Source organism: Ailuropoda melanoleuca, chromosome 7 (assembly GCF_002007445.2).
Source record: "Ailuropoda melanoleuca isolate Jingjing chromosome 7, ASM200744v2, whole genome shotgun sequence".
Classification (NCBI taxonomy): Eukaryota; Metazoa; Chordata; class Mammalia; order Carnivora; family Ursidae; genus Ailuropoda; species Ailuropoda melanoleuca.
In genome coordinates this window covers 76,656,075-76,679,402 of record NC_048224.1, presented here as the reverse complement: position 1 = coordinate 76,679,402, position 23,328 = coordinate 76,656,075, and the positions used below count along the sequence as shown (strand labels likewise).

At 40.8% G+C, this 23,328-nt stretch overlaps 1 protein-coding gene across 2 annotated transcripts in view; it reads left to right on the top strand.

The window, feature by feature from the left end:
* Nucleotides 1-23,328, top strand: part of SMAD9 (SMAD family member 9) — a 72,940-nt gene that overhangs the window by 30,326 nt on the left and 19,286 nt on the right. The window contains exons 2-4 of one of the 2 annotated variants that reach the window (XM_011217477.3): nt 16,821-16,879; nt 16,978-17,457; nt 22,562-22,825. In XM_011217477.3, the coding sequence (XP_011215779.1) occupies nt 17,046-17,457; nt 22,562-22,825 (676 nt within the window). In that variant the 5' untranslated portion in view covers nt 16,821-16,879; nt 16,978-17,045. Of the gene's footprint in view, nt 1-16,820; nt 17,458-22,561; nt 22,826-23,328 lie in introns of both variants that reach the window. The other variant, XM_002930645.4, reaches the window with a different exon arrangement.

The window sequence follows — 23,328 nt, the reverse complement described above, 5'->3', positions numbered from 1 at the left end:
CAGGAATAAATCCCACTTCGTCATGGTGTATTTACTTTGTTAGTATCTTGTTGAGGATTTCTACATCAATGCTCATAAAGGATATAGTTTTCTTTTCTTATAGTGCCTTTCTTTGCCTTTGGTGTCAGGATAATGCTGGCCTTACAGAATGAGTAAGGAAATGTTCCCTTTTCTTCAATTTTTTGCAAAAGTTTGAGAAGGATTGGTATTAGTTTTTCTTTAAATATTTGGTAGAATTCCCCAGTGAAGCCAACAGGTCCTTGGCTCTTCTTTGTTCAGAGATTTCTGAGTATTAATTCAATCTCCTTACTAGTTATAGATCTGTTTGGATTTTTTAATTTATTTGTTATTTAGTCAGAGTAGCTTTTGTGTTCTTAAGAATTTGTCTGTTTTGTCTATATTATCCAATTTGTTGGCATACAGTCGTTCATAGTGTTCTCTTATACTTTTCTTTAAATTTTTGTAGAATCAATAGTAATGTCTGCATCTTCGTTTCTGATTTTAGTAAGTTGAGTCTTCTCTTTTCTCTTAGTCCATCTAGCTAAGGGTTTGTCAATTCTGTTGATCTTTCCAAGAACCAGCTCTTAGTTTCGTTGATTTTTTTTTTTCTCTATTGGTTTCCTGGTCTCTGCTTTATTCATCTGTGTTCTAATCTTTATTATTTCCTTCCTTCTATTAGCTTTGTTTTTCATTTTCTAATTCCTTAAATTGTAAAGTTAGATTGCTGATTTGAGATCTTTCTTATTTTTTAATGTGTTTTTAGCTATAAATTTCCCTCCTAACACTGTTGTATCTCATAAGTTTTAGTGTTTTGCATTTTCTTTTTCATTTATTTATAAATATTTTCTAATTTCCCTTGTTATTTCTTCTCTGATCCATTGCTTGTTTAAAGAGTGTATCATTTAATTTCCACAAATTTGTGAATTTTCCGGTTTTATTTCTGTTGTTGATTTCTAACTTCATCCTCTTGGGGTCAAAGAAGATGCTTTGTATGAAATCTATCTTTTTATATCTATTGAGACTTAATTTGTGGCCTAACATATGGTCTACCCTGGAAGATGTCCCATGTGCACTTGAGAAGAGTGGCTGTGCTGTTGATGTTGGATGGACTGTTCTGTAAATATCTGTTAGATCCAGTTGGTTTATTGTGTTAAGTTCTCTGTTTCCTTACTTACCTCCGTGTGGTGGTTCTATCCATTATTGAGAGTGGGGTATTGATGTCTCCAACTCTTATTGTAGTGCTCTCTTGTTCTCCCTTCAGTTCTATCAGTTTTTACTTCATAAATTTTGCTGGCCTGCCATTATTTGCATGAATGTTTATAGTTGTTATATCTTCTTGCCATATTGAGCCTTTTCTTAATTATATAAAATTCTTGTTTATCTCTTATAAACTTTTTTGATTAAAGTCTGTTTAGTCTGATATTAGTACAATTAGCCCTACTCTCTTTTGGTTGATGTTTGCATGAAGTATCTTTTTTCAACCTTTCATTTTCAATCTGTTTGTGTCTTTGGATCCAAAGTGAGTCTTCTTGGATCATGTGTTTTTATTCTCTACTCTTCTGCCAATCTCTCTTTTGGTTGGAGAGTTTAACCAATTTACAGTTGAAGTAATTAATGATAATGAGAGACTTCCTTCTGCCATTTTGCTATTTGTTTTATATATGCCTGATAGTTTTTTTGGTCCCTTATTTCCGGCATTGCTGTCTTCTTTTGTGTTATGTTGATTTTTTTTGGTAAGTGAAATATTTAAATTCCTTTCTCATTTCCTTTTGTATATATTCTTTAGCTGTTTTCTTTTTGGTTACCATTGGATTGCATTAAACATCTTGAAGTCATAACACTCTGATTTGAATTCTTAACTTTAATAACATGTAAAATTCTGCTTTTTTAATCCTGCAGGCCCAGCCCTTTCGGTTCACAAAATTACGTCTTTACACATTTTGTGCCTCAAAACATAAACTAATATTTAAGTGCATCAGTCTCTTAAATTATACAGGAAGAAACATGTGGAGTTGCAAAACAAAGTTACAGTAGCACCAGCTAATATTTTTTTTAAAATGTATTAGTCTCTTAAATCATGTAGAAAATAAAAAGTGGAGTTATAAACCTTTGTTTCAGTAATACTAGCTTTTACAGTTGCCCATGCATTCACCTTTATTTAGATCTTTATTTCATCATATGGCTTCAAGTTAGTGACTCGTATTCTTCATCTCACCTTGCAGGACTCCATTGATCATTTCTTTTTCTTCCAGGACAGGTCTAGTGGTAATGAACTCCCTTAGCTTTTTTGTATTGGGACTGTCTTAATTTCTCCTTCACCCTTGAAGGACAGTTTTTCCTGATATGGGATTCTTGGTTAATAGTTTTTTACTTTGAATACTGCTGGCCCATTTTGCATCTCCTTAGTGAATTTTTTCATTTGTTACTGTAGTTATCAGCTCCAGAATTTCTTATTGGTTTCTTTTTACATTTTCCATTTCTATTGACATTTCCATTTGTTCATACATCATTTTCTTGAATTTCTCTACATCTTCCTTTAGTTTTTTTGAGCATCTTTAAGATAGTTGGGTCGACATCTTCGTCTAGTAGATCTGCCATCGGTCTTTCCTGGGAACAGTTCAATTTGAATGGGTTGTACTTTTCTATTTCTCTGTATGCCTGTGATTTGTTGTTGTCAAAGCCTGAACATTTGAATCTGATGATGTGGTAAATCTGGAAATCAGATTCTCTTCCTTTGCCAGGGTTTGTGGGTTTTTGTTCTTGCTTTTGGTTTTGTTTTGTTTTTTAATAATGTAAGCTGTTTCTGTGCCGAGGATCAGCTTGAGGTATAAATTGAAGGTCTTCTCAAGTCTCCTCTGAGCCTGCTCCTTTACCTATGTATGCATAATCACTTTCTAATTTTTCCCATTATGCATTTGCGTTTGAATATCCTAGCCTTTAATGTCTGGCTCCTGAAAGAAGAAGAAGAAAAAAGAAGGAGGTGGGGTTGCTGGCCCTATTTAAATGCGCCGGAAGTCACTTTAGCCAGAGGAGGAGAGACTTGCAACAGCGGGGGGAGGTAAACTACAGTAGCTGTGCTCCCATTTGCAACTCTGTGATCAAAAACAGCAGTCAGTGTTCATCAGATCCCTGATGTTTGGAGGACAGGGTCCATCTTGCCTTCCCTGACTCCTGAAAAGTGAGTGCAAGGTGCTACAGGAACATATGCACGGTTGCCTGCCAAGGGGTAAGGAATTGGAACCCACGGGGAGGAGGTTAAGATGGCAGAGGAGTAGGGGACCCCTTTTTCAGCCGGTACCCTGAGTTGAGCTGGATAGGTACCAGACCAGCAGGAACATCCACGGAATTAGCCTGAGACGCAGGAAGATACATCTGGATCTCTACAAATGAACATCTCCAGCGCTGAGTATCGAGGTACGAAGCGGGGAGCCGTGAAACCGCGCACAGATATCGGAAGATAAACAGAAGGGGGAGGGAGCCGCCGTGTCAGGGTGCCGGGAAGCGGTAGCCACGGGGGAGCGGACGGACCACGGACCCGCACGCTTGAGACAGCAGACAGAACAGGAGCTCCGGGAGCGCGCGCAGGGCAGCTGGCGGGCCACCTGCACCGGGGAACGGGCGGACCGCGGACCCGCACCCTGGAAACAGCAGACTGAGTCCGTGAGCCGGGAGGGTGCGCCACCAAGCATCTCACGGAGCTCCGGAGCTCCGGTGTGCTCACGGGATCGAGGCTGAGACCGGGAGCTCCGGGAGTGTGCGCGGGGCGGCTGGCAGCTGGAGGGCCACCTGCACGGGGGAGCAGGCAGACTTGCGGTCAGCACCCGCGAGACACCAGACTGAGACGGGAAGCTCCGGGAGCCCGCGCGGGGCGGCTGGCGGCTGGCGGGGTTGGAAACACAAAGGACAGAGACGCCGGCCCTGGAAGTGAGGGCTGGGACGCCGGATGTGGGGCGCATAGCCTGGGATGCTGCAGGGTTGAGCAGCACCAACAGAAACAGAGTTAAAGTGGCCAGAACATCAGTGGAGAACGATCCGCGATCCCTCTGTTCTGAGACAGAGGCTGAATTTCAGCCGCTGCTGCTCTCTCAGAAGAGGCATAGCAAACCGCCAGGGAAAGCCGCCAGAGAACAAAAGCCCGGAAATACCGGCTCACAGGGTGCCCATCCCCATCCCCCCTCGCAAGGGACACAGAGACTCTACCCAAACAGGGTTTTCTGAGTACCTGCAGGCAGGCCCCTCCCCCAGAAGGCAGGCTGAAAAATCAAGAAGCCCACAACCCGGAGCGCCTGAGTGGCGCAGTCACCAAGCACCTGTCTTCGGATTAGGGTGTGATCACAACGCTCCGTAAGGAGTCCTTCATCGGGCTTCTCCACCGGGAACCTGCTTCTTCCTCTCCCACTCCTCTGCTTGGGTTCCCTTTCTTGCTGACTGTCTCTCTCTCTCTCAAATAAATAAATAAACTCTTTAAGGAAGAAGCCCACATCCCTAAGATCTCTATAAAACAAGGGCGCACGGCCTGGGTCCCAGTCAACACTTGGGCTCTGGACAACCCTGCAATCTCTCTTCATCAGAATGACGAGAAGGAGAAGTCCCCCCCAGCAAAGAAAAGATAATGAGTCTGTGGCCTCTGCCACAGAATTGGCCTCGGCCACAGAATTAATACATATGGATGTATCCCAATTATCAGAAATGGAATTCAGAGCAACAATGGTCAAGATGATGAGTAAACTTGAAAAAAGCATCAGAGAAAGCGTTGCTGAGAATATAGAATCCCTAAGGGCAGAAATGAGAGCGAATCTGACAGAAATTAAAAATTCTATGGGCCAAATACAGTCAAAACTAGAGGCTCTGACGGCCAGGGTCACCGAGGCAGAGGAACGCGTTAGCGAATTGGAGGATGGGTTAGTAGAAGAAAAAACGAAAATAGAAGCTGGTCTTAAAAAAATCCACGCCCACGAATGTAGATTACGGGAGATTACTGACTCTATGAAACGATCCAATGTCAGAATCATCGGCATCCCTGAAGGGGTGGAGAAAAACAGAGGTCTAGAAGAGATATTTGAACAAATTGTAGCTGAAAACTTCCCTAATCTAGCAAGGGAAACAAGCATTCGTGTCCAAGAGGCAGAGAGGACCCCATCCAAGCTCAACCAGGACAAACCTACGCCACGGCATGTCATAGTGCAATTCGCAAATATTAGATCCAAGGATACAGTATTGAAAGCGGCCAGGGCAAAGAAATTTCTCACGTACCAAGGCAAAGGTATCAGGATTACGTCAGACCTGTCTACAGAGACCTGGAATGAGAGAAAGGCTTGGGGGGGCATTTTTAAAGCTCTTTCAGAGAAAAACATGCAGCCAAGGATCCTTTATCCAGCAAAGCTGTCATTCAGAATTGATGGAGAAATAAAGACGTTCCAAAATCGCCAATCATTAACCAATTTCGTAACCACGAAACCAGCCCTACAGGAGATATTAAGGGGGGCTCTATAAAGGTAAAAAGGCCCCAAGAGTGATACAGAGCAGCAAGTCACAACCGATACAAAGACTTTAAAGAGAAATGGCATCATTAAAATCATATCTGTCAATAATCTCTATCAATCTAAATGGCTTAAACTCTCCCATAAAACGCCACAGGGTTGCAGATTGGATAAAAAGACATGACCCATCCATTTGCTGTCTACAAGAGACTCATTTTGAACCCAAAGATGCATTCAGACTTAGAGTAAGGGGATGGAGTACCATCTTCCACGCAAATGGACCTCAAAAGAAAGCTGGAGTAGCAATTCTCATATCAGATAGACTGGATTTTAAACTAGAGGCCATAGAGAGAGATACAGAAGGGCACTATATTATTCTTAAAGGAAGTATTCAACAAGTGGATATGACAATTATTAATATATATGCCCCCAACAGGGGAGCAGCAAGATACACAAGCCAACTCTTAACCAAAATAAAGAGACATATAGATAAGAACACAGTAATAGTAGGGGACCTCAACACCCCACTATCAGAAATAGACAGAACACCCTGGCAAAAACTAAGCAAAGAATCAAAGGCTTTGAATGCCATACTCGACGAGTTGGACCTCATAGATATATATAGAACACTACACCCCAGAACCAAAGAATACTCATTCTATTCAAATGCCCATGGAACATTCTCAAGAATAGATCATGCTCTGGGACACAAAACAGGTCTCAGCCAATACCAAAAGATTGAAATTATCCCCTGCATATTCTCAGACCACAACGCTCTGAAATTGGAACTCAACCACAAGGAAAAACCTGGAAGAAACTCAAACACTTGGAGGCTAAGAACCATCCTGCTCAAGAATGACTCGATAAACCAGGAAATCAAAAAACAAATTAAACAATTTATGGAGACCAACGAGAATGAATACACAACGGTCCAAAACCTATGGGATACTGCAAAGGCAGTCCTAAGGGGGAAATACATAGCCATCCAAGCCTCACTCAAAAGAATAGAAAAATCTAAAATGCAGTTTCTATATTCTCACCTCAAGAAACTGGAACAGCAACAGAGGGACAGGCCTAACCCACTGACAAGGAAGGAGTTGACCAAGATTAGAGCAGAAATCAATGAATTAGAGACCAGAACCACAGTAGAGCAGATCAACAGGACTAGAAGCTGGTTCTTTGAGAGAATCCATAAAATTGATAGACCACTGGCAAAACTTGTCCAAAAACAAAGAGAAAGGACTGAGATTATTAAAATTATGACTGAAAAGGGAGAGGTCACGACCAGCACCATTGAAATTGCAAGGATTATTAGAAACTTTTATCAACAGCTATATGCCAAAAAACTAAACAATCTGGAAGAGATGGAGGCCTTCCTGGAAACCTATAAACTACCAAGACTGAAACAGGAAGAAATAGATTTCTTAAATAGGCCAATTAACTATGAAGAAATTGAGTCAGTGATAAACAACCTTCCAAATAATAAAACTCCAGGCCCAGACGGTTTTCCTGGGGAATTCTACCAAACATTCAAAGAAGAAATAATACCTATTCTCCTAAAGCTATTTCAAAAAATAGAAACAGAAGGAAAGCTACCAAACTCATTCTATGAGGCTAATATTACCTTGATCCCCAAACCAGGCAAAGACCCCCTCAAAAAGGAGAATTACAGACCGATTTCTCTAATGAATATGGATGCCAAAATCCTCAACAAGATCCTTGCTAATAGAATCCAACAGTACATTAAAAGGATTATCCATCATGACCAAGTGGGATTCATACCTGGGATGCAAGCATGGTTCAACACTCGCAAATCAATCAATGTGATACATCATATCAACAAGAAAAGACTCAAGAACCATATGATCCTCTCAATTGATGCAGAAAAAGCATTTGACAAAATACAGCATCCTTTCCTGATTAAAACCCTTCAGAGTGTAGGAATAGAGGGTACATTTCTCAATCTCATAAAAGCCATCTATGAAAAGCCTACTGCAAGCATTATTCTCAATGGGGAAAAGCTGGAAGCCTTTCCCTTAAGATCAGGAACACGACAAGGATGCCCACTCTCGCCACTATTATTCAACATAGTACTAGAAGTCCTTGCAACAGCAATCAGAAGACAAAAAGGGATCAAAGGTATCCAAATCGGCAAAGAAGAAGTCAAACTGTCTCTCTTTGCAGATGACATGATACTCTATATGGAAAACCCAAAGGAATCCACTCCCAAACTATTAGAAGTTATAGAACAATTCAGTAAGGTGGCAGGATACAAAATCAATGCCCAGAAATCAGTTGCATTTCTATACACGAATAACGAGACTGAAGAAAGAGAAATTAGGGAATCCATCCCATTTACAATAACACCAAAAACCATGCGTTACCTTGGAATTAACTTAACCAGAGACGTAAAGGACCTATATGCTAGAAACTATAGATCACTTTTGAAAGATATTGAGGAAGACATAAAAAGATGGAAAAATATTCCATGCTCATGGATTGGAAGAATTAACATAGTTAAAATGTCCATACTACCCAGAGCAATCTACACTTTCAATGCTATCCCGATCAAAATACCGAGGACATTTTTCAAAGAACTGGAACAAATAGTCCTTAAATTTGTATGGAACCAGAAAAGGCCCCGAATCTCCAAGGAACTGTTGAAAAGGAAAAACAAAGCTGGGGGCATCACAATGCCGGATTTCGAGCTGTACTACAAAGCTGTGATCACAAAGACAGCATGGTACTGGCACAAAAACAGACACATCGACCAATGGAACAGAATAGAGAACCCAGAAATGGACCCTCGGCTCTTTGGGCAACTAATCTTTGATAAAGCAGGAAAAAACATCCGGTGGAAAAAAGACAGTCTCTTCAATAAATGGTGCTGGGAAAATTGGACAGCTACATGCAAAAGAATGAAACTTGACCACTCTCTCACACCATACACAAAAATAAACTCCAAATGGATGAAAGACCTCAATGTGAGACAGGAATCCATCAAAATTCTAGAGGAGAACATAGGCAACAACTTCTATGACATCGGCCAGAGCAACCTTTTTCACGACACATCTCCAAAGGCAAGAGAAATAAAAGATAAAATGAACTTATGGGACTTTATCAGGATAAAGAGCTTCTGCACAGCCAAGGAAACAGTCAAAAAAACTAAGAGACAGCCCACGGAATGGGAGAATATATTTGCAAAGGACACCACAGATAAAGGACTGGTATCCAAGATCTACAAAGAACTTCTCAAACTCAATACACGAGAAACAAATAAACAAATCATAAAATGGGCAGAAGATATGAACAGACACTTTTCCAATGAAGACATACAAATGGCTAACAGACACATGAAAAAATGTTCAAAATCATTAGCCATCAGGGAAATTCAAATCAAAACCACACTGAGATACCACCTTACGCCAGTTAGAATGGCAAAGATAGACAAGGCAAGAAACAACAATTGTTGGAGAGGATGTGGAGAAAGGGGATCCCTCCTACATTGTTGGTGGGAATGCAAGTTGGTACAGCCACTCTGGAAAACAGTGTGGAGGTCCCTTAAAAAGTTAAAAATTGAACTACCCTATGACCCAACCATTGCACTACTGGGTGTTTACCCCAAAGATACAGACATAGTGAAGAGAAGGGCCATATGCACCCCAATGCTCATAGCAGCATTGTCCACAATATCTAAATTGTGGTAGGAGCCGAGATGCCCTTCAACAGATGACTGGATTAAGAAGCTGTGGTCCATATATACAATGGAATATTACTCAGCTATCAGAAAGAACGAATTCTCAACATTTGCTGCAACATGGACGGCACTGGAGGAGATAATGCTAAGTGAAATAAGTCAAGCAGAGAAAGACAATTACCATATGATTTCTCTCATCTATGGAACATAAGAACTAGGATGATCGGTAGGGGAAGAAAGGGATAAAGAAAAGGTGGGTAATCAGAAGGGAGAATGAAACATGAGAGACTATGGAGTATGAGAAACAAAATGAAGACTTCAGAGGGGAGGGGAGTGGGGGAATGGGATAGACTGGTGATGGGTAGTAAGGAGCGCACGTATTGCATGGTGCACTGGGTGTTATACGCAACTGATGAAGTATCGAACTTTACATCGGAATCCGGGATGTACTGTATGGTGATTAACATAATATAATAAAAAAATCATTAAAAAAAAAGAGGGTAAGGAATTGGTCACTGCTACTGGGCTAAGAACTGAAATTGACCCAAATTAGCCACATTTACCATCCAACCATTCCTTTGGAAGCTGTAATCCTTCTGTTGGTTCTAGAGTTCCAGGATAGTTATGTTATACTGATCCTGCTAGTGTAATAATCATCATCTAGATGAGGAGACAGATTTCCGGTGCTTCATACTCCACCATCTTTCCAAAACCCTCTGATTCTAGTCTTTTTAAGGCTCTCCTCCATTTTAGTTAGAATAGTCAACAATTCTCTTTAGTCTCTTCAGCTTGTTCCCCTTCTCTCTCTTACCTTCTTCTGTTCTTCTTTCTTCCAACTCAGTGTTTGTTTTTTTTTTTTAACTTTTTGGAAGTCACAGTTTCTTTTAAGAATTTGCAGAAAAATACCTATGGACTGTCTCCCTAGAAAAATCTACATATCCACAGTCACTCAAAATGAGCAGACAATTCAGATGTCCAATAGACGACCCAAAGCTCCATCATGGCCTTCCTTGAATTGAGCCTTTATTATAAAGATTCATCTCAGTCATCTTCCTTTGGTACTGTTGTCAGAAGGTATGCTTCCTTGCAACAAGATGCTACTTAGCAGACTGTGAGCAGGAATTGCCCTCTCATGGATTTGTAGGAAAGTTCTGAATACAGCTAGAAAAGCCTCTTTCCCAGAATATGAAATCATGATACCATTTCCATGTTTACACAACTGATATGTTTATCCAGTGACACTAAACTGGTACGTGTATGGGGTAGGTATTTATACTTTACAGTACGAAGTTATAATTGTCACTCATTTGAAACACATAGGGATGACAGACTAAGTTAAGTGAGGATGAAGTCAAATTAATGAAATATACATCCAATGTATTTGTGTGTGTGTGCGCATGCACATTTGAAGCCTGGTTTCTCTTCAGGTGTATAGAGTAATAACACATGATATATATATTCCAATAAGGATAATAACAGCCAACTATTTTCTAAGTAGACTTTTTTTGGATCTCTTTTTCTACTTTAAAAGCACTTGTTATGACCATATTAATTACTAGTATACAAAAAGTGCTATAAAAGTAGTTGGGAGACAGTCCTTTCCTTTAATGAGATTTAAATGTTCCTTTGGCAAATATGTTCATGTTCTGAATTTAGTTAATGAACTGTTTCAGAGAAGGGATACCATGGATTCGAGGGTCAAATTGAGAAGATTAAAAAATTGAAAAACAAAGCAAATAATGGAACAATAACATTTTGTCGTGGTGAGTGTTCCTGGATGGGCCCTTGCAGCATGGACACATGCCTCCCGAGCCCCGGGGCTGATTATGGCGTACAGCCTGGTAGGTGATGTAGACTTCTCTTGGCCACACTGACCAAGAAGCAGTGCCCACAAAGGATTGTTCAGAGGTTCTTTGTGTGCAGTGCTGAGACTTGCTCCGGGCCCGATAGCCAATATTTTCATCTTAAATGGCAATTTTTTGAATTTTGTTTTCTTCAGAATTAAAATCACCAATTGAATCTTCCAAGGAGGCCAGTAGGTAAAAATAATTTTGAGTAACTGCTAACAGGAGTTTGATGTAAACTGGCAGCTTAAAAATGAAAGGTTCATGTCTCCCAAACTTTTATCCAGCCTGGCAAATTGGATTTTAGGGTAGAATTACGTGCACTTAGATCATGGTGTGTGCATGTGGTCAGTGCTGCTCTTCTTTTTTTTTTTTTTAAAGATTTTATTTATTTATTCGACAGAGATAGAGACAGCCAGCGAGAGAGGGAACACAAGCAGGGGGAGTGGGAGAGGAAGAAGCAGGCCCACAGCGGAAGAGCCTGATGTGGGGCTCGATCCCATAACGCCGGGATCACGCCCTGAGCCGAAGGCAGACACTCAACCGCTGTGCCACCCAGGCGCCCCAGTGCTGCTCTTCTTTTAAGTGGTCCTGTTTATTTTAAAAACTTGAACATGAGAAGTTTTTTTGTTCCCTCAGTTGGGGTTTATTGTAAAACTCATATTCCCAAAAAAGAAAGTCCTGTTTCATGCTGTTCGTGAAGTGGACCACGAGTGAACTGGAGGATGGATGGGGATGGGGCTTTTGTCCTTCCATTCACAGAAGGCAAGCTCTAATGGCCAACAGATGGCATTTGTGGAGATCTGGGGTGATGAAGGCCTTGAGGAAGGCCCTGCAAGTGATGTCAAACACAGTAATGCCACGCATACATTTTCACTCTTATTCCTTAGTGGTAATAAAAACAACACTAGAAAGAAACAAAAATCTGGAAAGAAAAGTGAAAATCATGTGGTGTTGGAGGATGACATTTCTATAAAATGGGTCAATTTGAAAACTATAGGGGGAAAAATTGTTTGGCCCTGCTCTATGTAATATAGCTTTCTGAGTGAAGGTTTCAGTCTCAGACTGGACTATCCTGGGGGTGGGTGGAGAGGGGGAGTAGCAATGTAGCGTCAATAGCCGTTATATAAGTCACACAGTGCCACGTGGCAGGTACAGCCAACAACCATGGAGTCATGGAACTATTGCCTGGACAGACCCTTACAGGGAGAGCGAGCCCCCCCTTGATCTGTAGATGAGGAAATGAGGGGGCCCAGAGAGATCACATAGTTGGTTTGTGGCAAGGGATAGACAGTTTTCTTAAGAAAGCGAGAATTTAACCACAAAAAGACTTAGTTGAAGATTATCCTAATCTGCCAAGTTAGTGACCTAAATCCTTCTAAGTGCAACTCAGTTATCATCTCCAAAATCCTTCTAGAACCCCCAGGGTTGGGTCAAGGACTCTTCCTCGTGTAACCACCTCTGGCATCTCTCTTCCATAGCTCTTGTTAGATTTTGCAGAAATTATCTGGTCAGGTTTTTGTTTATAAACCCTTCGCATACATTCCTCTTTATCATCTGTTTCATTCTTCTTTGTACTTTATAGGAATAGAGTAACTACACGGAATATTAATAACCCTTCTCCTATTTGTGGAACCATTTTTTAATAACGTCCCTGGGAGTGCTCTCTTTTACTTATTAGGGTGAGGCTGGGCAGCATTGCTTTCAGGAGGACGTGGTGAGTTTGAGCAGATAGTCTGTGGGCATTTAAATTATCTGGCAGTGGAAATCTGTTGTGAGCCAGGTTGACACTACTAAACAAGCTTGCATGGGGCGGGGCGGGGGGGTGGCTACACTTTATGTCAGTGTGATGACCAGCTGGAAATAAACAAGGGGCCCTTTGTTCTACTAGTGGCAAAAACTTTATATGAGTGAGAGGCCTTAATGAGCCTTAAGTGACACCCTGGACAAATAAGAACTGAAACCTTAGTGAGAGTCCAAGTCTGATTCACTTTTTGAATTTACTTTTTCTAGTAAACAATATACCAAACATGGGAGCAAGTGTAGAGAATATTACTTGAACATCTGCATACCTACTTGTCTGTTTTATTAAACCTGAACTCTTCGATATTTTCTATCCTCTTTCTCCCCTACCCAGAGGCTTTTATTACGCATTTGGTGTTAAATAGTCTGAGATTCTGAATTGGACTCTTTGGGTTCTCCCTCCCTGCCAGGGCCTCTGTGTAGTGCGACAGGCACTGGGTCTTGTAGCAATAAAAGCACAGTTTTGGAGCCACTATCAGACTATTACAAAGGCTCAGAATGTGGCAGCGAGATCAGACTACAGAGCCAGGGTTCCTCAGACCTTACGTTCTTGACAAGTCTCGGTGTTTCCCCAAGAGATGAGGAGTGATGGTGGCCCAGAAAGTCACTCATCAAGGGGAACCTCAAACAGACATGGCTGGAGGATCTCTGGTTTAAGGGTAGTGCTTTTCAGTCTGTCTTGACTGTAACCCAGAGTAGCAAACTGCACTGCATTGTGCTTTGCACGGGGACCCTCAGCATGTGTGTGTGCACATCCATGCACACTCACACAGAGCACATCCCTGTGAATGAAGGGGTTAATGAAGTAATACTCTTTCTTTGTAAGCTGTCCTGCAATGTAGTCTATTTTGTTGCACAAAAGCTATTTTGTTTGAATAAACTGATGTCATGTGTCATTAAAAGATAGGAACCCATGGTTTAAAACAACAACAGTGAACCCTGGTTTACAGAACCATTACTTGTCTCATGGAGCCAACGTTTTTTAAAGGGTATTTGGTTTAACTCTGCTGAACATTTTTATAAAAAGGTTTATCTGTCCCTGACGCAAACTTAAAGCTTTATTTCACAATTTACTCATAGAAGTCCCATGTAAAACTAAGCAGAATTCGAAGCTCTTTGGGGGTTCAGGTTATTCTGCATTTTGTTACTTCTCTTTAAGTCTCCTAATCCTCTTCAGCCATTGCTTTCAGGCGGCCTGTCTTGATTAAATAAACAGAACTTGAACGCAGTGACTTAACTGTATTTTATAAATTCGTGATCGTTAAGCCACAAAATCAACCTTTCCAAATAAAACTGAGTGTTAAGTCAAACTGCCAAGTGAGAAAACCCAGCTATCAAGCCCTCAAGTCTCCTTTGCATCAGAGTTTACCTCTCTATACAATGCTAAATAAAGTCTGTACGAAGAAGAAAATGATGCAGGTGTTGCTATTTATTAAACTCATCAGTTTGCATGTAACCAGGCTGACATCCTGCTCCCCTGGGGTGCCTGACACCCATCACCACAGCAGGGGTTTATGTAGCACCTTTGGGAGAAGTTTCTATGATTGTACTCAGAAAGGTACAACTTCTCCTCCAGGGAACTGGGGGAGAAAGTGGTATTTAATGCGTACCAAACAAGCAGTTGTTGGAGATTTTGAGCTAGATTGATTCTAAAATACTAAAAGGACTTCGCTTGCTCCAAAACGTTACCAACAGACACTTTAAAACATTAGTAAGGTAGCTGGCATCCAAAATCTGGAAGAAGGAGAGGGTTTTGTTTCAGCCAACTATTTTGCAGAAGAGGAAGTGTGGTTCTACCTCAGGACATTTAAATGGGACTGTTGAATAACCGGGAAAGAATGTCTCCTTTGGATGAGAGGGCGAAGAAGAATTCAGCCGATTTTCAGGCAGAATAACAAATATGACAGCAGTACTTCGTGCACGTGTGTATGTACCGTGACTATGTGTAACTTCTAAAAAAACAGTTCTCAAACTTTTTGGTCTTATGATGCCTTTCTGCTCTTAAGAATTATTGAGAACTCCAAAGAACCTTTGTTTATGTGGCTTATATCTATCAATCGTTACCATTTGGGGAATTAAGACTGAGAAACTTAAAAGATATTTATTGATTCATTAAGAGAATGATAAACCCATTACATATTAACAAAAACATTTTTATTTTAAAAACAGTAATTAAAAAGAATTACCGAAAGAACTGTTACTGTTTTATATCTCTGCAAATCTCTTTAATGCCTGGTTAATAACATTATATCATCTGTTGTGACGTGTTTTTTTTTTTTGCATATCATCTGTTGTGATATATTTTTGCATATCATCTTTTGTTATATATTTTTGCATATCATCTGTTGTGATCTATTTTTTTTAAGTTGAAACACGTGAAGAAAACCTAGCACACACAGGTATGTAGTTGGAAAAGAGAGGACTTTGAGGCCCCCTATAGGAACTCTCTGGTCCTTTGAAAACCATTGTCCTATAAAGTAGTTTGGAACAATATATTTAAGTGGTGAGATTATTAGTGTCCTACTAATTTTTTTTTTCTATTCCATTTATATGTTTTTCCAACAGTGAATGAATTACTTGCACAAACTATAATTGAGAAAGGAAGAAGCATGAACATGTTGAGGGAAGATTATAGAGGCCCTCAAAATCCAGGCAGAGAAGTTTATTTTTTTATTTTATTTTTTTATTGATAATATTTTTTTATTATACTATGTTAGTCACAATACAGTACATCCCTAGTTTTTGATGTAAACTTCCATGATTCATTACTTGCGTATAGCACCCAGTGCGCCATGCAATACGTGCCCTCCTTACTACCCATCACCAGCCTATCCCATTCCCCTACCTCCCTCCCCTCTGAAGCCCTCAGTTTGTTTCCCAGAGTCCATAGTCTCTCATGGTTCATTCCCCCTTCTGTTTACCCCCCCTTTCTTCTTCCCTTTCTTCTCCTACTGATCTTCCTACTTCTTATGTTCCATAGATGAGTGAAACATATGATAATTGTCTTTCTCTGCTTGACTTATTTCGCTTAGCATTATCTCCTCCAGTCCCATCCATGTTGCAGCAAATGTTGAGAAATCGTTCTTTTTGATAGCTGAGTAATATTCCATTGTATATATGGACCACAGCTTCTTAATCCATTCGTCTGTTGAAGGGCATCTCGGCTCCTTCCACGATTTAGCTATTGTGGACAATGCTGCTATGAACATTGGGGTGCATATGGCCCTTCTCTTCACTATGTCTGTATCTTTGGGGTAAACACCCAGTAGTGCAATGGCTGGATCATAGGGTAGCTCAATTTTTAACTTTTTAAGGGACCTCCACACTGTTTTCCAGAGTGGCTGTACCAACTTGCATTCCCACCAACAATGTAGGAGGGATCCCCTTTCTCCACATCCTCTCCAACAATTGTTGTTTCTTGCCTTGTCTATCTTTGCCATTCTAACTGGCGTAAGGTGGTATCTCAGTGTGGTTTTGATTTGAATTTCCCTGATGGCTAGTGATTTTGAACATTTTTTCATGTGTCTGTTAGCCATTTGTATGTCTTCATTGGAAAAGTGTCTGTTCATATCTTCTCGGTCAGAGAAGTTTATATTTGGGAAATGAAGGAGCCACTATAATTTCTTAAGTAGGAAAATGACTCGTTAAAACTTGTATTGGGGAGTAAATGGATTAGAATTGGAAGGGAGGAGCTACTTCAGACGTTGTTGCAGTAATCCAGGAGCGTGGTGAGGTGGGCGAGGCCTCACATATTGGTGGAAACAGAGAGGAAATTTCAAAATCTGAAAGACATTTTGAAGGCAGAATTACCAAGTCTTGGGTAAGGGGATAGTAGAGAGGTAAGAGCCACAGATGACTAAGAGCTTTCAAGTCTAAAACATTTGAAGAGTATTTTCTCCCTTATATCCAACCTCTAATTTTTTCTGAAAATTATCCTGATGAAGCTAATTAGAGTTTTGTCTTGTTTGTTTGTTTGTTTGTTTGTTTGTTTTTCAGAGTTGGCCATCCCCTTCTAGGGCCTAGGAGAAAGTGAACCCAGTTCCCAACCTGAGTCGGTCAGTTACTTCCCTTAGAACAGAAAGACCTATGACATCCCTGTAGATTTTGTACCTATGACATCCCTGGAGAGTTACTTGCTGCGTTCTTCCCTCAGGCCCTGCAGGCAATAAGGGGCTGTCTGTCCAGTTCCAGTTTGCCCTGGACGCCTGCAGTTCACCTCTTATGCACTCCAACACCCCCATCAGCTCCCTCTTCTCCTTCACCAGCCCAGCAGTGAAGAGACTGCTGGGCTGGAAGCAAGGAGATGAAGAGGAAAAGTGGGCAGAGAAGGCAGTAGACTCGTTAGTGAAGAAATTAAAGAAGAAGAAAGGAGCCATGGATGAGCTGGAGAGGGCCCTCAGCTGTCCGGGGCAGCCCAGCAAATGTGTGACAATTCCCCGGTCCCTGGATGGGCGGCTGCAGGTGTCCCACCGCAAGGGTTTACCCCATGTTATTTATTGCCGAGTGTGGCGCTGGCCTGATCTGCAGTCTCACCACGAATTGAAGCCGCTGGAGTGCTGTGAGTTCCCATTCGGCTCCAAGCAGAAAGAGGTGTGCATTAACCCCTACCACTACCGCCGGGTGGAGACCCCAGGTGAGTTCTCTTCCTGACACCACAGTTTATTTAAAAAGTTGAGGAGCTGTGTCCCAGTTGATGAGGAGTGATGGGGCATCAGCAAGACAAAGACCCCCCCCCCCCACCACCAAAAGCAAGGAAGAGAGGAAGGTTCAGTTTTGAGGAAGTAATCCAAACTTTTATAGTCAGAAAAATCTAGAAAGAAGGTAAGTTCATTGTACATGTAAGTTTTGTTTGAATTTGAAAAATGAAGTTTGGATGTATTTCAGAGTTATCATGTTTTTCCAGTTCTTGGGGTCTTTGAAGATCTTAATAGTGCCTTGATATGATTAACTGTAAAAAAAAATAAACATCCTCCTTACCATCCTCTCTCCCTCAATGGAACCGAACTAAGCTAAAGGTTTTTGCTGCCACTTTCCGCAAGCTCAGGTACGTGGAAGTATCTCCTAGCTGGGTCAGCAAACAGCCAGTGAAAGAACTGCTGGAAATCCTTCTAGGAATGAAAGTAACGGGCTAGCAGAGATTGGCAGTTTTTCTGAAACGTGGCTTTAAATATAAGAAGGTATCGTTCTGAAACTTCACACACCCAACAGCGTGTGCACAGACACATATTTCACCCCCTTTTTGCAGCCTGGTGTTTACCTTCGTCCTTCATACTGGCTGTAACAGTTTGACTCCATTTCTCTTTGGATTGAGTGTTCCTGTGGCTACAGGGATGCAGTTTTAATTGGAGCTTCCTCTCCCTGATTGGTCACCTGCCTCATTCCAGGAGACCAAGGGCTGACACATGAGCTCTGGAAAATGGCCCATGTCCATTAAAAGATGGTTCTGTGTAGGTTGGCAGGCCGTGGTGGTAGTCCAGCCTGCCGCCTGACCGCAGGATTCAGTTAATCTTACAGCAATAATGGAGAAGTCATGCCCAGCCACCAGTGGTCTTAGCAAGGAGACCTTTCAGGCTCCTACATCTTGCCATCGTGTTGTGAAACTTCTCGGGTGTGGATGCTTCTCATGGTCACTTCATCCCAGGATTGAGTCCCTGTATGAGACTGTTGAGAAAATCCTGGTGAATCTGGTGTGTTTTCACTAGATCATATAGGTAAGGTTTTCTTCTTTTCTCTCCTGCTTCTCTCTGGGCTCTCTCTGCATACGAAAGAAAAAGTCATTCAGGTCCGAGTTTATGACAATGACTTGATACCTTTTTTGTTTCAAAGATTTGAGTTATACTAAGCATTCAAAATATAGCCAATGAAAAAAATGTTCATTGAGAAATCATTTCTCTTTTCCAGAGGAATGTAGTTGTAAAATGTACATTGCAAGAAGTACCTTGTTAAATGTCTCTGGTTTTCCTTTGGAATACTAGAAAATCTAATTTTATTTTTAAATTTTTTTTTTAAGAATTTATTTGAGAGAGAGAGAGCATGAGAACGAGTGGGGGAGGGGCAGAGGGAGAGAATCCCAAGCGGACTCCAAGCTGAGTGCATAGCCCAACTGGGAGCTTGATCTCACAACCCTGAGATCACGACCTGAGCTGAAAGCAAGGGTCAGCCACTTAACCAACTGTGCCACCCAGGCGCCCCTAGAAAACCTAATTTTAAAGGCTTATTCAAGTATTTTAGTTTAAGGTTCTTTTAGAAATGATAACATGAATATTTTTACATATGGCGGATAGATGTCATATCTTATATTTTAGGTTTGAGTTTTCAAAATGAAAGATGGGTGGAGATTGTATTAATTTTAAGGTAATATTTAAGCCATCCAGGATTTTTTTATTCCTAACCTTGATTTTTTTTATTAGAAAAAAACACATTTATATTTAACTTTCTGGCTATGTTTAAAGTAAATATTTTGTGAACAGTGAAGATGCTAATGTTAAGCAAGTTTACTGGGTTCCTATCATAAAGCTTAATTAAGTTTTGCATTTGAAATCTCATTTTTTAACAATGTTTAGGAACATTGAAGGCTGCGCTCTGATTTTCTTTTCACTCACACAACCATTTTTATCATTTATTTCTTTTCTAACTACCTGTAATGAAGGACCAGTTTTAATTTTTAAATTATCAATCCTTCAAATATCAATACTTTTGTAATACAAACGAATTACTAGGCAAATGAAATTTTAAGAAGCCTAGGTTTGTTTGTTTTTTTTTTTTACTGTAACTATATTTTATATCTGCATTTGAACAGATATAGAATTAGTCTGTCAAATTGATATCAAAGTTTCTAAACGTTCACTCTCAATTTCAATCCTGTATCTTCCTTGACTGATACCTTGCAGCCAGGAAAGTGTTACCAGCCCCCAAATCTCACTTCGAGTGGCTTGGGTGCAGTAGCTGCTATGCAAAAAGTGTTTTTGCACCGTAGATGATTTTACTCCATGCCACTGGAGCTCGTTTCAGGAGTATAATTTCTTCTTTACATAAAATACCCTTGTATAAAAACCACATGACTTTCGAAAGAGATACAAAAGCCTTTTCAGCTCTGCTTTGCACCCCATATGCGAGTAACTCCTGCCACTGTTGTCTCCCATGTAGTGCTTCGTTGTTAAGATAGCGTTCTATTGAAAAGGTAGCATAAAATTGAAACCAATGTCTGTAATCTCACTATGTCATATTTATTTGTAAGCAGCAGTTGTGATCCAGAAATAGAATTTAGTAATTAGGAATAGCTGATGCTATGAATTGAACGTTGATGCCCTCCCCCCAGATTCCTTTGTTGAAAACCTAATGCTTAAGGGGATGGTACTGGGTGGGGGCTTTATTTAGGAGGTGATTCAGTCATGCGCACAGACCCTTATGCATGGGGTTAGTGCCCTTCTAAAAGAGGCCCCAGTGAGATCCCTCATCCCTTGCCACCATGTGAGAACACAAGAGATCAGAATCTGCAGCTCAAAGAGAGCTTTCCCCAGAATCTGACCATGCCGCACCCTGATCTTGGACTTCCGGCCTCTGGAACTGTGAGAAATACATTTCTGTTGTTTATAAGCCACCCACTCTATGGCATTTCGATTATAAGAGCCCAAATGGACTAAGACAGCTATGTTTTGAGTGGAAGTATTTAAAAATACGATCAGTGCAAATCTAAGGTAAACTAGCCAGTCAAGCTAAATAACAACCAGGATGATACCAGCGGTTTTCTTTACAAAAATCACTGCCTTTGGTTTTACATGGATAGTAAAAATACATTATCAAGACATTTGTTTCAAACAAGGAAAACGAACCCTTTTTTTTTTCCCCTATTGCTGTCTTAGATCTTTGGCTCACGAAGAAATAGAAGTCCCTGCATCCAGAGGGTGTGAATCATTTATGTTAAACAATGTTAGGGGTACACCATAGATCTGTTACACTGCAGCTGGAATCACAGAGATTATTCCAATTTCTTCTGCATCCAACAAAGAAAAACGAGTGTTTGTTTGAACCTTGTTAGCATTGTGATGAAGGAGAGTCATTGCAAAAGAAGCCACATCCCACTTCCTCTGTCGGGCCCTCCCTTTCGGGCTGTTCATGAAGCGGGTCGCCTTTTTATTCCTGCACATTCACGGAACACATGCAAGGAAATGTAATGGCTTCATCGAGCTCATTTTGGGGTGATGACGTTGAGTGTTCTGTTGCTTGTTAAAAAGAGATAAATGTATGATGGTGGGGAAGTGGTAGACTTTGTGATTGATGTTATTGTTCTTTTATTGCTATTGTTGTTGTCTGTTTATTTCAAAACATTTACTTTCTATGAGTTTTTATCAATACTTGCATGTGGTAACAAGTCAATAGTGTAATTAGAAAGAAGAGCTACCCCATCCATCTCCAGGAACAACCTCTTTTAACCGTTCTTGGTTAGTTGTTCTGCTTGTTTGCCCCATTATTACTAAAAATTATGGAGATAACTCTAGATAATATACTTTACACTTATAAACACTATGTTTATACATTAATTAGTAAAGAAATTATGGAGGTAATCCTACATAATATGCTTATATATCTGTTTCTAAACTTTTCACCTTTAGATAATTTCATTGACTAATACAAAAGATGAGGATTTAGGTAATTTATATTAACTTCCTTCTTCCTCTTTTTAAATCTCCGGTATCTATATTTTAGTTTATAGTGTATGTTATTTTTTAACTATTTTATTGGTTTCCATTGTGGGAGGTGGGGGTAAGAATTCTTTTCCCTTAGAAGAGCTTTGCAATTGCCTTTGACCACTTCCTCCATGTTTTCTCTGCTTCTTTTTCTGGAACTTACATGGATCACATTTTGTACCACAACATTTATTGAGTATCTTCTTTCTGCCGGGCACTGTGACACTTTAGAAGTCAATAGGAACTAGGAATGCCGAGATAATACTAGCCCTTGAGAATTGCATCCATTCCTAACTTTTTATACAGAATCAGGATCAAAAACACTTTTTTTTTTTTAAGTAAGGAACCCAGAAGAAACACGCAAAGGGCTTTATTTATAAGTTTTCTTATTGATGCTTATCTTTTACTTATTCATTTTTATTACTCTGTTTATCTTTTATCTAATAATTTTTAGATACCTTTCAATCTTCCTGGTAAAGACAAGTAGACTTTTTTTTTTTTTTTTAACTTTAGCAGCACTACTGAGCCTAAAATTTAGGCTGGCCATCTGAATAATTTAACATGGTCCCTGAAAGAAAAATATTTTGGGCATCACTTAGAAACTGATTTTGCCTTAAAAAAAAAAAACCACTTTATTGGCAGAATCAAAGGAAGACACAAACAATTAGGCCTGCAGAAGGCCAGATAATAGGGCAGCTCTGGTAATTTCTGTGGTAGGAATGAATAGGCAGTCTCTTTTGAGTGCTGACATCAGAATGATTCGCCTCTAAACTTTTTACTGTGATACTCTGTTTAATATTCAGTTTGCAAGGAGAGTGTTTAAGTGTTAAACATTGGTGTTTAGTTTGCTTCACCAGCTCACTTTCTGGGAAACGATGAGACCTTAATTGGCAGTTTTACAATAAGCACAAAGAATGGTGGGTGGGCAGTTTCCAGAAAACAGAGTTTTACCATGAAAAAATGGACAGACCCAAACAGCAAGTGTCCGCTGGATTTTGTGCTGACGAGCCAATGCTCAATTCTAATCCACTGGTTCCTTTCTCATCCTAGTGCTGCCGCCTGTCCTCGTGCCAAGGCACAGTGAATATAACCCCCAGCTCAGCCTTCTGGCCAAGTTCCGCAGCGCCTCCCTCCACAGTGAGCCTCTCATGCCACACAACGCCACCTACCCGGACTCTTTCCAGCAGCCTCCGTGCTCTGCATTCCCTCCCTCGCCGGGGCCCGGGCACATGTTCTCACAGTCCCCATGCACCGCTGGCTACCCTCACTCCCCAGGAAGCCCCTCGGAGCCAGAGAGCCCCTATCAACACTCAGGTCAGTAAAAGCCGCTGTCCATCTCCATGGAGTGTGACCCAACACAGTCAATCGTGGTGGGATCGTCATAATCACAGTCACTGTTACTAACATTCACATGGAGCTTTGCCGTTTACATGGCCATGGCCCGTGGGCCGTTGGACCCTGCCCACCTCTAAGATCAGGGCTGTTTGGGAGCTGTTACTCTGGAGCTACAACATATCTTTGCTCTGGTTTCTGGTTCTCATCCTCTGGAAGAAACTAAATGCATTTGAACAGCATCTCTGGGAATTTCCAGTGAGTTGTTTTTTTAAGGTAGCAGAAATAAGATTATAAAATACTTCTCTAACCCAAGCAGGAAGACTTGGCCTGAGGGCAAGCAACGTGAGGGGTCCATGCTTGGCCTTTTCTTTGGCTGTCCCTTTCAATAAACACAGGGAGTCCCTGTCTCCGAAAGAAGTGTGCATAACGTCACTGGGGCAGAGTCAGGCCTCCCCTCGCCAGTGCATTCTCGTTTTGTGTTG